Consider the following 16,280-nt stretch of genomic DNA (forward strand, 5'->3'; position numbering starts at 1 on the left):
GACCGCCAGCGCTGACCCCATTCGCCCTCTCGCAGCGTGCACTGCCCGCCTCGTCATTCAAGGTCTCTCCTACACCATTGAGTTCTTCGTTCTCGCCCGCTCCTCTCATGACATCATCCTCGGGTGGGACTTTCTGTCCGCGCATCGCGCCATCATTGACTGTGCACGTGCTCAAATTGATTTGTCGCCGCTGTGTGATGCTCTTGTGGACGCCTCCCCTGTTACCGCCGCGCCTATTCTCGCCGCTGACGACGTCGACTTGCCAGCTTTCTCTTCTGTTCTTGTGCCGCTGACTTGTGCTGCCCTCTCTGACGATACTGTTCTTTATTCACCCTCTTCTCTTTGTGCGCACCGCAAGTCTGTTTTGCTCCCTCATGCCGTGCTCACCCTTTCTGGTGGTTGTGGCGCTCTGTACGTCGCGAACCCGTTGCCCTTTCCCCACCACTTTACATCGGGGAGAATCGCTCGGCACGGTTGATGTCATCGATCTCGATGACGCTTCTCCTGTCCTTGATGACCCTGACACCCATGACATCAACGCCCTCACCCCTCCAGCCGACGTCGCCGCCCCGTCCTCCCCGGATATGTTTTCCCATTCTGTCGACGCCGCTCTACCACGTCACCAACGCGCCCAGCTGATCGCTTTGCTGCAGCGCTTCCGCGCATCCTTCGACTCTCCTCAAGCACCGTTGGGTCGTGCAACCGCGGTTCGCCACCATATCGACACTGGCACCCATGGACCCTTGCGCCAACGCCCCTATCGCGTCTCCTCCGCCGAACGCCGCATCATTGATGAACAGGTGACCGACATGCTGAACCGCGGCGTGATCCAGCCCTCTCACAGTCCGTGGGCTTCTCCAGTCGTGCTCGTCAAGAAAAAGGACGGCTCCATTCGATTCTGCGTAGACTACCGCCGGCTAAACAAAATTACTCGGAAGGACGTCTACCCACTGCCTCGTATAGATGACGCGCTGGATTGCCTGCAGGGAGCGGAGTACTTTTCTTCGTTGGATCTGCGCTCTGGGTACTGGCAGGTGCCGATGGCCGACGTCGATCGCCCGAAAACAGCTTTCATCACGCCTGATGGGTTGTATGAATTTAATGTGATGCCCTTCGGTCTGTGCAACGCGCCTGCCACTTTCGAGCGTATGATGGACAACATCCTCCGTGGGCTTAAATGGCAGACATGCCTCTGCTACTTGGACGATGTTGTCATCTTCTCCCAGAATTTTCCGTCTCATCTTCTTCGCCTGGAGAGAGTTCTTCGCTGCCTCAGTGACGCTGGCCTGCAGCTGAACTTGAAAAAGTGTCGCTTCGGCGCTCGACAGCTGACTATACTAGGCCACGTCGTATCCAAGGATGGTGTACTCCCGGACCCTGCCAAGCTCCGCGCAGTTGCTGATTTCCCGAAGCCCACATCCCTGAAAGAACTCAGAAGCTTTCTTGGCCTTTGTTCCCCCAGCACCTCCACCAAGTGTAATGTGGAAACTCGCACAGTTAGTGTGGACGGGCACAGTCCTTGTCTCAGCGGTGCCGCTCAGCAGGCCAGCGTTCGCAAGCGCAAAACCCGAACTTCGTCGGCTTCGCCTATCTTCTTCCTCGCCTTCGCCGGCGCTAGCTGCTGGGGCATCGAACTCCAACTCTCTTCCTTACAATATATATATATATATATATATATATATATATATATATATATATATATATATATATATATATATATATATATATATATATATATATATATATATATAGACTTTTAGCGCAGCACGTGCAGCTACTGCTCATGAGTATCTGATGCACGTTAGAATAGGGTAATGAAGATATTTTACGGTTCAAAGGCATCGCAGTATAACAACGAGCTTTTATTAACGTGTTTCAAATCAGACAGCAGACACAGACCACCCCCGAGATTCCGATCGTAGTTTCCTCTGTCCGGCTTGAACAAAGCAGACTATTTTAGCGTGAAATCATTTATGACGTGACTGTGCAGCCCCCATCAAACTGCGTCACTCCTGACGCACATGTCACGTGACCACCCCTGCCTCTGCCTTGGCTGGTGCAGCGAGGAACGGTGAGCACCGCAGTGCAGGCTGGACAGGGAGTGTCACGTGGCACATGCGCCACGGGTTGACGCGTTTATATGGACATTGCTGAGCGTGAGCTCGAAATGCGCTCGAATTGGCCAGAATTTATTGAGCCACAGTGCCGAAAGTAATTTCGTTTTCTAAAAACTAATATGGCCATTCCACTAATGGCCAGCTACAAACCTCGAATTGCAACCTGGTGCATATCTCTAGTTAAAACTGCAGGTGTCCAGTTATTTATTTATTATTTATTTATTATACCTCAAATGCCCCAGTTGGGGCGTTACATGAGGGGTGGGCTTATTACAGGCGTGATGTTATTCTTTCGATGAATGACTTGAAGCGGTCTGGATGAATGTGGCGAACTGCTTCGGCAGGAAGGTGATTCCAGTCTTTTGCTGTCTGAACGAAAAAAGCGTTCAGATGCGCAGTGGCATGTGCTGATGGCGGGTAGACTGCTTTGCCGTGGTTAAGGCGGTGAGAGGCTCGATGTGCAGGGACGATGACACAGCTTCCAAGTGATGAGTGGCAAAACTTGTGAAAAAGGCATAGTCTGGCTATTTTACGTCGCGAATCGAGGGATGGAAGATTAGATTGCAATTTCATATTAGTGACACTGAATGATAGGAGTAGTTCGAATGAATGAATCTTGCTGCACGATTTTGAATGGATTCCAGGGCGAGAGAAAGATTTGACTGATGAGGGTCCCAAACTGCACATGCGTACTCCAATTTGGGACGGACGAGTGTTATGTAGGTAAGCTGTTTTATAGAAGGAGGTGCTAGACGCAGGTTACGACGTAAAAAACCGAGCACGCGGTTGGCGTCGTTAGTAATGTTAGAAATGTGGGACGCCCAGTTCAGGGAATTAGAAATGGTGACATCAAGGTATTTACATGATTCAACAGCGGAAATTACGGAGCCAGAGATGTAGTGATTTGGTGAAACAAAGGACTGCCTACGATGAAATGTAATTAACGATGTTTTATTAGTGTTTAAAGACATGAGCCATTTGCTGCACCAAGATTCGATGTAGTCCAGGTCTGCTTGCAATATTTCGGGATCGCTGGTGTAAGTGATAGGCCGGTAGATTACGCAGTCATCTGCAAACACTCGCATGTTAGAAGTGATACCAGTAGGCAAGTCATTAATGTAGATTAAGAAAAGCAAAGGGCCGAGTACTCTGCCTTGTGGCACACCAGAAACAACGGGGTGCAAGGGGGAGGGGTGTCCATTAGCATGTACGAACTGTTGACGGTTAGTGAGGAAGCTTCGTATCCAATCAAGAATGAGAGGGTTAAGGTTCAGTCGTGAAAGTTTAAGAAAAAGCCGTCTATGGGGAACTTTGTCGAAAGCTTTCTCAAAATCCAAAAATAATGCATCCACTGGTATGTTAAGGTCTAGGTTAGTACTAACGTCATTAATGAAGAGAGCTAGTTGAGTGTCACATGACATACCTTTTCGGAAACCGTGCTGACACGGATGAAAGAAATTTACTGATATAAGGAAATTGACGATGTGAGAGTAAATTACATGTTCCATTAACTTCGAACAAATGCTTGTGAGGGATATGGGACGATAGCTCTTGCATGAAGATGGCAAACCTTTTTTTTGGTACTGGAATCACCTTGCCTACCTTCCAGTCCTGTGGCACCACTCCAGATGATAATCATTGCTGAAATATGTACGAGAGTATTAGGCTTGTAATATTTTTTGTGTTCTTGAGTAGTTTGGAGTTGATCCCGTCGACACCGGCTGAGGATGAGACCTTAAGGTTGTCTATTAAATTCTCGATGCCAATAGCGTCAAAGGTAATGGCAGGCATGACTGGGTGATTGTATTGCGGGAAATCCGGGAGGTTATCATCAGGCTCATTAGTAAATACGGATGAAAATACGGAATTTAGAGCTTGAGGCACTGCCGGATCAGGAATAGGATTGTTGTGTTCGTCGAGAAGAGATAAGGGATTGGATTGGGTTGGGTTAACAATTTTCCAGAATTGTCTAGGATTTGTGAGTAGCATATTAGGCAATGTATTTGAATAGAAGGCGCGCTTAGTTCTAGTGATCAGTGATTGAAGCGTTTTGTCAGTGGTGTAGTATTTTTCCCAAGCGGAAGGAGTGTTTAAGCGCTTAGCTGTTGAACCAGGGGGACATTGATCTTTCGGTTACGGTTATAGTGGGAACATGTGCATCGATCGGTTCGTGCATTTTGTGCTTGAAAAGCGACCAGTTGGTTTCAATGGAACGAGTGGTGAAATCTGCTAGATACGACGTGCTAAAGTCAGATAACTTATCATTTAATTTTGCGTAATCCCCTTTATGATAAAGTGTTAGTTTTTTCTTAGCTTTTTTGGTATGAGGTAGCTGGCAGTAGATCGAGGCTTGATATTATTTTGCGATCACTAATGCCACGTAGATACGTAAGGGAAGATATGTTGTCGGGGTGGGAAGTGAGCACTAAGTCTAGTATGTTCGCGGAATGGTTATCTTCTCTAGTAGGGATGGAAACAAGCTGGGATAACCCGAATGTAAGGCATGAATTGACGAAATCGCTTTCGGCGTTATATTTAGCTGTTGTTAATGTGACGTCAGACCATGCGATGGCAGGAAAGTTAAAATCACCAAACAGGAAAATGGAGGCTTGGCGGTATGACGATGTTAAAAAGTAAACGGCGTTGTAGAAGTGTTCAGAAAACGAGGGATCTGCGTCTGGGGCTCGAAAGAAGGTTCCGATAATAATGGGTGGGTATGAGATGTTGCATATTACAAACACGGCTTCTAAAGAATAAGTGATGTTAATTAGAGTGCAGTGGAGGGAGTGGTGGGTAGCTATGAGTACACCACCGCCGCGCCTATTTTCGCGATCACGCCGGAAGATATTGAATTCAGGAAGAAATGAAAGAATTTCTGTGTCGTGGATGGTTGAGTTTAACCATGTTTCAGTTAATATGATAAGCTTGCTTTCCGTCGTGCCCATTAGGCTACGAAGTGTGTCAAGCTTGGGTAGTAAACTTCTTATGTTAGTGTACAGAAATGATACGGCATTCGTATTATGAGTCGTGCTGGTGTTGCGGTCTAGCTACGGGGTTATTGGGACGACTTTCTGCATAGTATGGTTAAATATGTACGCTTTGTTTTTGATAATGAGTTTGTTATGACGCAGCTTAAATGTTTTCGGTTGTGCCTTTCCATATTCGACGAGATGTTTCCGTGCGGTACGGGTTTTCAGTGAGTAGTCCTGGCTTATGCGGTAGTCCGTGTTCTTCAGCTTGTTTGCGTTAGAAAGTATCTGTTCTTTAGTCTTGAAGCGTGCGAATTTTACTACAATAGGCCTAGTTTTGTTAGAATCAAATGTTCCCAGCCGGTGCGCCCGTTCGTTGTCTGTAGGTGTAGTTTCAATGTTCAGTTTAGTACTACAGAAATTTACGACTGAGTCCTCAGACTCCGACCACGTTTCTTGTTCTTCATCGGTTAGTCCAAAGAACAAAAGGTTAGAACGACGTGCCCTGTCCTCCTGATCGTCAAGCCTGCTTGTTATGGATGATATTTCATGCGCGTTCTCCTCAACGAGCGCCTGGATGTCAAGAGAGAACTGCGGAAACGACACCGCGCAGTAACTCATTTTTCTGTGGATGAATTATTCATTTTAGCAGTATAACATTGTGCAGCTTTTCTGGTGTTCGCGAATACCAGTATCACTGTGCCGAGAAGAGCGTCTATTTGCCTAAAAAAAAAACTGTTTTTGAAAATCAGTGGCGGGCTTTCCTGAAACGCCAGTACCCATTTGCACTAAGTATGTATGACAGTCTAGTTTTTGATAACTGGCTGATTTGGCCGGAGGCCACCTCAAGCACGGCTTTAGAAAGAAAACATGTACCGCTGCCTAAAACATGTCAGCTAGCATTTATGTTTTTTTGTTTCACTCAGTGCTTCTGGCGTCCACTTATGTGCATTTCCTTTCCTCAAAATCAAGAGAAAGCTGGTCTTCATGGAAAGGACATGGCGCAGTAACTCTCACTTATCTGTGGATTAGTTATTCATTTTATTAGCTTGGTTTGGTTCATGGGGGTTTAACCTCCCAAAGCGACTCGGGCTATGAGGGACGCCGTAGGGAAAAGCACCAGAAATTTCGACAACCTGGGGTTCTTTAACGTACACTGACATCGTAGAGTACACGGGCCTCTAGAATTTCGTCTCCAAAGAAGTTCGACCGCCGCGGCCGGGATTGAAGCCGCGTCTTTTGGGTCAGCAGCCGAGTGCCATAACCACTGAGCTACCGCAGCGGTTAGATTAGCGGCAAGTTTCACTGAACTAGCCTGGATACTTATTTGAGGATATAGCTGCGACCTTACCCTGGCCGAAATTTCCGGAGCCCTTATAACATGATGCGCCTCTTTATGGTATCCGCTAACACTGTAGTATCACTATGCCGAGAAGAGCGTGTATCTGCCTAAAATAATTGGCGGGGTTTCCTGAACCGCCAGAATCCGTTTGCAGGGCACCTTAAGTATGGCTTTAGAAAAAAAAAACCTACAGCAATAAGAGATGTCAGCTAGCCAGCTAGCGTTTGTGCATTTTTTTTCACTGAGTGTTTCAGTTGTCCAGTTATGCGCATTTCCTTCCCGATAAATCAAGAGAAAGCTGCTTATCAAGGAAAGGGCATGGCGCAGCAATTAAACTTCATTACCAGCACTCAACGTACAAATTAGGACTGCTTGGAGGGTGGTTATATCTTCGTGTGGGCAAGTATGTTTTTTATCATGGCAAATAGGAGCGCAAAGAAACAGGGATGACCACCAAATGAAACAAACAAATAAATAAAACTGACCAGAGGCGCGCCACTAGCAGCACTGTGGCAGCTTGCCTTTCTTGAAGCGTTAGAAGAAATGATGAGAAAGCACGGCGAAAACGCAGAGGAAACGGTTACTTGCAAGAGAAACGACTTTCACGTCCAGTGCTCTACCAATAGCATCGGATGCAAAATCTCGAGGTCTTGGGTTCGGATCCCACCGAGGGCATGCGGTTAAGGCATTTGAAGTTTCTTCCAACAAAAAATATAACAATTACGCTACGTATTGCTCTCATTACTGTTCATAAAGTGTATAATATGAACTTCACGGACGCCCCCGCGGTAGCTGAATGGTGATGGCGCAAAAGACAGGTATCGCCGCCACAGGCCAAACTCGCAAGTACAAGCGTGATGACGTAATAGGACAAAACAGTGCTGCTAGAATCAATGCTTCTAGTAACACTGGGACACGAGAAGCCACGAATCACTCAGGCGCAGCCAATGCAAGCGCAAATCTTCTTGACGTCGCCAGATGGCGCCACGTACCCAGCAGCTACGCGCGCGACTGCAGCATTGGGACCAATCAGTGCCTGCTCACCGGCGGTAGGCGGGCTCCCGGTATTACGCTAACGGTAACAAGGTACACGGTATGCTAAAGCTGTCTATTTGCGAGAACTTCGTTGACGACTTCGAGAACGGGATCCATCGTAACGCCGGCAAAACGCCGGTGCAAACGTAAACGAAGCGACGGTAGCGACGGCCGCTATAGCCGATAGATGCCTTCAACGTGCCGGCGGCGGTAGCTTTCTCTTCGGCTGCTGCTAGGCCTCTCTGCTGGTTGTCAGAAATCACGGAGTCTGCGTTACGTCATGTGCACGTCATGTTTCACGTCAATTAGTCCTGTGTCGTCATAGGAGAATCCTAAGTTTGAATCAGAGCGGCGTGAAACACTTTTCAACTTCGAATCCAAATTTCTTAGAAATAAATGCATCTTTCGCTGCCGGCCAAGTGCCAACAAAGCCATGAAATGCCGAACTATCAGATTTTGCTATAAAAATTACTAATAGAGCTCTCCTCACTGTCCCTTTAACTACTGGCTTCAGGAATAAAGTGTCAGCATGAACGTTGTAGACGACCTTGAAAAACAAACAGCTGGCATGTTTACAGCAAGGTGTGCTTTGCGTTGCTTTTTTTTGCGTCCTGTAAGAAGCCTCCTGCGAAATAAAAACACACCACGTGACAGCATCGCCCCCATGCGCGCTCTCAAAGAAGTCTATCTAAGAAGCGCTGTCCACGACGGGCGTTAGAGTTTGCCGCGGGAGATGCGGCAGCAACTGCTGACGCGTTGTATTTCGAAAGTGAACCAGGGTAGCGCGTTGCTCCCAGACCGCAGCGGAAGCGGCGGTCATAAATGTGCATCGCGCGTCTACGGGAGGTGGGACAAAAATCTCCTTCCCCTAAAGATGCTCTTCAGTCTTCCACGAGATGAAAAACTAGGCTGGCTGGAAATATACTGGGAAGGCTAGGCACAGGGACTGACTCCCTGCGGTACTGCCAATTTCGCTCGGGCTGAACGCGCCCGTCTTTTTAAAGCCTTGATTTCCTTCAGCTGGGACTCCGTGTAACGAGCAAATGGGCCAGCAGCAGCCCTACGTGTCCAACGCATGTTATGAGTTAACGTTATCTCTGTCACAATGATCGTTAGTGTCACAGTCGTTATTTTTCTACCTTTCCACACATGGCAGTAGACGCGCTTGAAGAGAAAGCCGCACCACGAACATGGCACACTCTTCTTCCCTGGAGGGCGTCCGACCCTTGCCGTGCCTCCACAGTAGCTGGAAGACGTCCGCTGCCCGCCACCGGAGCCGCTCCCCGAATGTACCGCTTTCAAGATGGTCGAACAAGAACTGGTACAGCGGGCCGGTGGAGCGGTTAGGGATCTCCTGCACGATACGAGAGAGAGAAAAAGAGACCTCAGCCACCAAAGAGGGAGGGGAAGCTATTTTGCCGAAGCCGATTCGATGCTTATGTGCGTATTTCGTGACTGTAAAGCAGCGGTACAAATCCTTGACTGCGTGTCGCGATATAGTTCCTGTCATTCGCCCTTTGCGCGAGAGGAAGGACACCACGCTATGTTTAAATAGATCACAAGACGCTGTGGGCTGCGCGCTGTTGTGACTTGGGCATCCCACCCCTGCCGCCACTGTTGTGACATGGAGCGTCACAGCCCGCTGTCTGTGTTGAGCAGGGGTGAGCGAAGAAAGATGGAAGCGACAGTGCGTGAACGGACGTTTATGTACAGTATTTACGAGGCTTTTTACATCATACATACAAGGGCCGAGAGCACAACGGGCTAGGACGAGCACCTGCTGAGAGCGTCTCTCTGGCACGATGGCGCGTCTGCTGCCCGTCTGCCACTGCCTCTCAGCGCGGCTCTGTTCTTATAGCCGACGGTGACCGTTGCGTTCCTCTGCACCAGGCGTTCCTCTGCTTCAATAAGGTCGCTCCTCGGGCCACCGTTCGAATTGGCTCGAGCCGACGCTAGTAAGGTGGAGGTGGGTGACTCGTTGCAAGCCGTGCCTTGGCGGCGAGTCCGGGCTTGCTTTGCGCGACGGCGGGCGCACGGCTCTGGTTCCCAGACAGGCCAGCGGAATGAGGGTTCAGGCACAACAACGGGTACAAACTTGCGGACGGATAAACAAGGGCCGCACTCTGCGATGGCGCACAGATTACTTCGTGTGATGTGCGTGTGTGTATGTGTGTGTGTGTATGTGTGTGTGTGTGTGCGTGCGTGTGCGTGTGTGCGTGCGTGCGTGCGTGCTCTCGCCCTGCCATAAGCTTACCGTCCCGGTTAGCTCAATTGGTAGAGCGACTGCTCCGGTTAAGCGGTGGTCCCGGATTCAAACCACGGACCAGGACGAATTTCCTTTAAGTACGAAGTTTCTAAAAAAGCTGTATAGCTTTCCTTTGTAGCGGTATGGCTGCGCTCGGGTGGATGTCAATGGGTATTTACTCCCTTATTACAAATCTACTCCACCTTGGGGGATTCCCCTAAGCACTTGACCAACAAAGTTCCAACGTCGAGTTATTGATCAATTCGCTCTCGCCCTACCATAAGCTTGCCGTCCCAGTTAGCTCTATTGGTAGAGGGACTGCTCCGGTGAAGCGCTGGTACCGGGTTCGAACCCCGGACCAGGACGAATTTTTCTTTAACTACGAAGTTTCTGCGAAAGCTGTATAGATTTCCTTTGTAGCCGTATGGCTGCGCTCGGGTGCATGTCAATGAGTAATTACTCCCTTATTACAAATCTACTCCCCTTGGGGGATTCCCCTAAATATTTGACCAAGGCGGACAAATCTGCCGACACGGCTGCCGACGCGTCTGCTAACGACAGTATGAGGCATTTAAGGCTTTCGCCTTAAAATTTCCTCCGCTAAGGAAGCTCTTCAGTCTTCCAAGAGATGAAAAGCTAGCTTTTCAGTATTAACTAGGCTGGCTGGAAATATACTGGGCAGGCTAGGCCAAGCGACTGACTCCCTACGGTACTGTCAATTTCGCTCGTGCTGAACGCCCAGTCTTTTTAAAAGCCCTGATTTCCTTCAGCTGGGACCCCGTGTGACGAGCATATGGGCCGGTACCAGCCGTACGTGTTCAACACGTGTTCAACGCATGTTATGAGTTAACGTTATCACTATTACAGTGATCGGTAGTGTCGAAGTCATCATTATTTTCCTACCTTTCCGCACATTGCACTAGATGCTCACGAAGAGAAAGCCGCCCCATGAACATGGCACAGTCTTCTTCCCTGGAGGGCGTCCGAGCGTTGCCGTGCCTTCCTTTGTAGCTGGAAGACGCCCGCTGCCCGGTCCAGCCACCGGAGCCGCTCCCCGAATGTACTCAAGGCAGTCGAACAAGAACTGGTACAGCGGGCCGGTGGAGCGGCTACGCATCTCCTGCACGATACCAGAGAAAGAGAAGAAGAGACCTCAGTCACCAAAGAGGGAGGGGAAGCTATTTTGCCAACGCCGATTCGATGCTTATGTGCGTATTTCGTGACTGTAAAGCAGCGGTACAAATCCTTGACTGCGTGGCGCGATATTATTGCTCCTGTCATTCACCCTTTGCGCGAGAGGAAGGGCACCACGCTATGTTTAAATAGATCACAGGACGCTGTGGGCTGCACGGTGTTGTGATTTGGGCATCCCACCGCTGCCACCAGTGCTGTGACATGGAGCGTCTCAGCCTGCTACCTCTGTTGAGTAGAGCTAACCGAAGAACGGTCGATGCGACGGTGAGTGAACGGACGTCTATGTACAGTATTTACAAGGCTTTCTACATCATATATACAAGGGCCGAGAGCACAACGGGCTTGGACGAGGTCCTGCGGAGAGCGTCTCTCTGGCACGATGGCGCGTCTGCTGCCCGTCTGCTGCTGCGTGTCAGCGCGGCTCTGTTCTTATAGCCGCCGGTGACCGTTGCGTTCCCCTGCACCAGGCGTTCCTCTGCTCCAATAAGGTCACTCCACAGGCCACCGTTCGGATTGGCTCGAGCCGACGCTAATTAGGAGGTGTTGGAAGGGTCTGCGCCGGCGAGCCAGGATGATTCGTTGCAAGCCGTGCCATGGCGGAGAGTCCGGGCTTGCTTTGCGTGACGGCGGGCGCACGGCTCTGGTTCCCAGACAGGCCAGCGGAATGAGGGTTCAGGCACAACAACGGGTGGAAACTTGCGGACGGATAAACAAGGACCGCACTCTGCGATGGCGCAGATTACTGTGTGTGTGTGTGTGTGTGTGTGTGTGTGTGTGTGTGTGTGTGTGTGTGTGTGTGTGTGTGTGTGTGTGTGTGTGTGTGTGTGTGTGTGTGTGTGTGTGTGTGTGTGTGTGTGTGTGTGTGTGTGTGTGTGTGTGTGTGTGTGTGTGTGTGTGTGTGTGTGTGTGTGTGTGTGTGTGTGTGTGTGTGTGTGTGTGTGTGTGTGTGTGTGTGTGTGTGTGTGTGTGTGTGTGTGTGTGTGTGTGTGTGTGTGTGTGTGTGTGTGTGTGTGTGTGTGTGTGTGTGTGTGTGTGTGTGTGTGTGTGTGTGTGTGTGTGTGTGTGTGTGTGTGTGTGTGTGTGTGTGTGTGTGTGTGTGTGTGTGTGTGTGTGTGTGTGTGTGTGTGTGTGTGTGTGTGTGTGTGTGTGTGTGTGTGTGTGTGTGTGTGTGTGTGTGTGTGTGTGTGTGTGTGTGTGTGTGTGTGTGTGTGTGTGTGTGTGTGTGTGTGTGTGTGTGTGTGTGTGTGTGTGTGTGTGTGTGTGTGTGTGTGTGTGTGTGTGTGTGTGTGTGTGTGTGTGTGTGTGTGTGTGTGTGTGTGTGTGTGTGTGTGTGTGTGTGTGTGTGTGTGTGTGTGTGTGTGTGTGTGTGTGTGTGTGTGTGTGTGTGTGTGTGTGTGTGTGTGTGTGTGTGTGTGTGTGTGTGTGTGTGTGTGTGTGTGTGTGTGTGTGTGTGTGTGTGTGTGTGTGTGTGTGTGTGTGTGTGTGTGTGTGTGTGTGTGTGTGTGTGTGTGTGTGTGTGTGTGTGTGTGTGGAGCACTGCACGGGCCTCAATCTGAGGCCCGAGCCCAGCCCGGGCCCGAGACCTGAAGCCCGAGCCCGGCCCAGGCCCGCGTCTTTAAGGCCGGGTCCGGCCCAGGCCCGCTAAATTATCGCTCTAGCGAGCCCGGCCCGGCCCTTGAATCCTCGAGTGAAGCCCAGCCCGGGCCCGGCCCGGCCCGTTTCACAGTTAAGGCCGGTTCACATGCAAGCGACTGAGCGATTGAGCGGCGCGTTTGGTTGGTAACAACTTTATTCATAGTCCTGCAGAGCTTTCGCCGACGGGGCCTTAGGTCTCCCACGTGGGGACGTCGAGGCGCTGCCTCGCCGTCGCCTCGCGGGCCTGCTGGACGGCCCAGAGTTGGTCCCCGAGGCTGGGGCTGCGCAAGGCAGCGGCCAACCGCGGCGGGAGGGTTCCGGAATTAGCACCGTGAAGGTTTTTGTTGCAGTCCCAGAGCATGTGAGTTAAAGTGGCTACATTGGCGTTGCAGACCTTGCATATATTTGTCGGGTATGTACCGGGGTAAAGCCTGTGGTATAGTTCCGGGTTGGGGTACGTGAGCGTCTGCAGTTGTCTGAGGGTCACCGCGTGCGCCCTGTCCAGCTTGTCGCTGGGCGGAGGGAAGGTTCGGCGGGCCAGTGTGCTAGCAGACGACCCCATGGGCGTCCGGAGGGGGGGCCAAGGGGGGCGGCTGCACCCCCCTGGAAAATCACTCACTCGAACCGTGAGTGATGGCCGCACGCCAGGGGCGGTGGTGCGCTCAGCCAAAAGGGTAAAAGCAGCCCCGCTTCGACGCTTGGTCACATCTGCGAAATGCCGCGTCCGGGCGCGCGTCGTTCCGCCGTTTTCAAACCACGCCACCGCCAGCTCTGCTGAAGGACGACCTGTTGCAGACATGCAGCGGCACCGGCGAGCATGTGTTTCGAGATGGGTGTCTGTTTCTTTGATCTCTAGAGAGATAGCGACACGGAGGCAGACAGTGCACAGGGCGGCCACCGATGAATTCTTGAGGGGGGAAGGACAAATCAGCCGTGTCCACCCCCGCTTTGTCGGGCTGCTCAGGGGCAAGCGGGCGACGAGTTGGCGCCGCCGCCGCGCGCTGTCTCCTCCGATCCACGGGAGAGCTCGGTGCGGTAGAAGCGCCGCTTTCAGAACCTTCGGCAAAGGGGATTAGCTGCTTTTGTTCACGGCGACGCAGTCTCCAGAGGCGCCCCCACACCAGCGTTCCTTGCGTCTTCTCCGAAAACCAGCGCCTTTGGTCAACGCAGCCCGATGGCGCCTGCCTGGCTCGCCTGTCACCTCTGGCTGGGCCTCAAATCACAACAGCGCCCATGTACTGTGCGTGTCAGTGCATGGTAAAGAGACCCAGGTGGTCGACATTATCCGAAACTCTGTACTACTCCGTCCCTCATAGCCTGAGTCGTTTTGGGGCTCTGAACCCCATAAAAGCACAAAAACAAATTTTCCGGCCGAATTAGTTGCGGGTGTCCCTTCCCCTCGGAAGTCGCGCGGCGTTCCTTACACCCCAAAAGTGCGCATTCGTGGATATTGTGGGAAGTAAGCCCTTGCACGTGTGCGCGCCTCTGTGTTTGTGCTTCGGTGTTTTTAGTGGCGGGTTATCAACGAAGGTGAGAACAACCAAGACAGCGGACGAGAAAACGACGAGCGGCGAGCAGTGTGTGTGCGGTTGCTCGACTGTGCGGATGCGCGAGCAAGATGGAGCGAGGTGTATGAAGCTGCGAGCGTGCATTTATCTTGTAAATAAGTTTTCGTTGTATATATAGTCATCTTTTGTTTTCAGCGTACTCGTTCAACCATTTTTCCAATCAATATATATGATGACTGTGCACTGAGAGCGTGTAATGAAGCACAGAAATGAATTTATCACCCGTGTAACTACGCAATTCGCCCAGAAAAATCCGAGGCGCCTACAGTTGCTGTTCAAGGAAGACTGACTGAGTGACTGTAGTTGCGTGTTTGTGAACATATTGCGCTGTGTGCTGGTCATCAATTCGGGTGAGTCGAGAACCCGTATGCAGTAAGACTGAGCACTTCGAGTATTGATAGTATCTTTTTGCATTTTTATTAATTTGAATTGTTTCTTTGTTGATAAACTCCAATGTATCTCTACAATCCGCGCTTTAATTTGCTGCTTGTAATTTTCTTTCATGTGTGTATTTTACTTATTTTTTATTTATATATAAATAAATAAATTTACTCCGCAAATAGTGCCTTTTCGCTACGAATATACCCCCCCCCCCCCTCCGGCGCCAACAACCAATGGGCCCCCCCCTGCAAAAAATTCTGCGGACGCCCTTGGACGACCCATATATGCCACTGCGCGGCGCGTCGCAGCGAAAATTTCCAACTTGTTGAAACCTCCCCGCTCATCGCAGCGACGACTCAAAACAGGTTTTTCCGCCGCCGCGACAGAATTCGCTAGCATTTTCGCTTGCATGTGAAACAGGCTTTACGCTTGAGATAAACTGCTTACTCTGAGCAAGTAGACTGCTACTAGACCGGTAAGAAACTGGCCGACAAAGGTTCTGAAAACAGTTTGGCTTGCAGAAAGTTGGTTCTTTTTAACCCAGAAGGAAGCGATTAAGAGTAGTGCTCGCCAGGCCCGTCTTTTGGACAGTGATCTCGTGTTGGTGCGCAAAGATAAACTAGGAAGTTCCGAGAGCCAAATAAAAAGGGCTGCATACGCGCGTGATAGACTACTTTGCATTCCCCCATGATTTTAATCAGCTGTATTTTGCCGCCCGGAAGTATAAACATTAAAGCTGCCTAGCAAGCAGTGGGATGACAATTTTAGTGCACGCGATCTCACAGGTTGAACTCATAACCGAACTGGTCGCCTTTCAGCAGAAACGAAAAGCTAAAAGGCCTGAGCATTTCACGGTGTGTGTTTGGAAGACTATAAGCATCGTAAACTAATATGTTCTTCCCCAATGCATTTCGAATAGTGTATAGGTATGTTTTGGGAGGACGAACGATCAGTGGGAAATTAAGACCGGTTGAATTTTACTCTTACTGGTGGAGAAGAAGATAACGCGCGAACCACGTGATAACTTACAGGGCAAAACACTTGTCATGACAACCAGGCTGAAGAAGCGAGGAGGGATAGATGTGGATATGAGATGAGATTTACAAACTGTCGCGAGCTTTTGTGGCTATTTCATTTACGAGACGTTCCGGTCAGCTGATCAAAATTAAAACCAAATGCGCTTTACTTTGTGAATTTTCTCGCATGAGAAAAATATAGCTCTAACATAAACGCTATGTTTTTGGGGCTTAAGGGCCCAAGGGAAGTCAGGCTGTGAGAGACACCGAAGCAGAGGGCTCCGGATCATTTCGACCATCTGGGTTTCTTCAACGAGATATGATACTGCAAAGTACGTGGCTGTCATGCTGCCCGCCCGGATAGAAATGCGGCCGCCGAGGCTAGGAGCAAACCCTGGTTCCCCGGCTCAGTAATCAAGCGCCTTGACCACTAAGCCACCGCGGCGTGGAAATAAGGAAATAAATAAGTCAAGTAGTAAAGCTTAGTTTTTTTTTCTCAGCGCGTACTATAACCCATAGCTCATCCGTGTCGCTGCTCCAATGCCGCAGTTGTGTACTTACTTCACTCTGCAATAGTGAATGAATAATCGGACGCCAGCAGTTTCTCTACGGACCCAAGCCCGACTCGGGTCCGCCGCTTTAAGCCCGAGCCCGGCCCGGGCCCGCAACTTCAGGCCCGGGCCCGGCCCAGGCCCGGCAACACAGTTCATGTGCGGGCCGGGCCGGGCCCGGGCTTTCGGGCCGGCCCGAGCCCGTGCAGTGCACTGTGTGTGTGTGT

General features: G+C 50.5%; 1 protein-coding gene across 10 annotated transcripts in view; it reads right to left on the reverse strand.

Annotated features, from left to right (window-relative positions):
* LOC149347802 (uncharacterized) overlaps nucleotides 1-16,280 on the reverse strand; it is a 166,169-nt gene that overhangs the window by 20,431 nt on the left and 129,458 nt on the right. For all 10 annotated transcript variants that reach the window (XM_089587461.1, XM_089587460.1, XM_089587459.1 and 7 more), the window contains one exon: nucleotides 8,603-8,817. In XM_089587461.1, coding sequence (XP_089443587.1) covers nucleotides 8,603-8,817 — 215 coding nt within the window. The remainder of the gene's footprint in view (nucleotides 1-8,602; nucleotides 8,818-16,280) is intronic.

Source organism: Amblyomma mixtum, chromosome 4, assembly GCF_055824585.1.
Source record: "Amblyomma mixtum isolate Tamu chromosome 4, ASM5582458v1, whole genome shotgun sequence".
Taxonomy (NCBI): Eukaryota; Metazoa; Arthropoda; class Arachnida; order Ixodida; family Ixodidae; genus Amblyomma; species Amblyomma mixtum.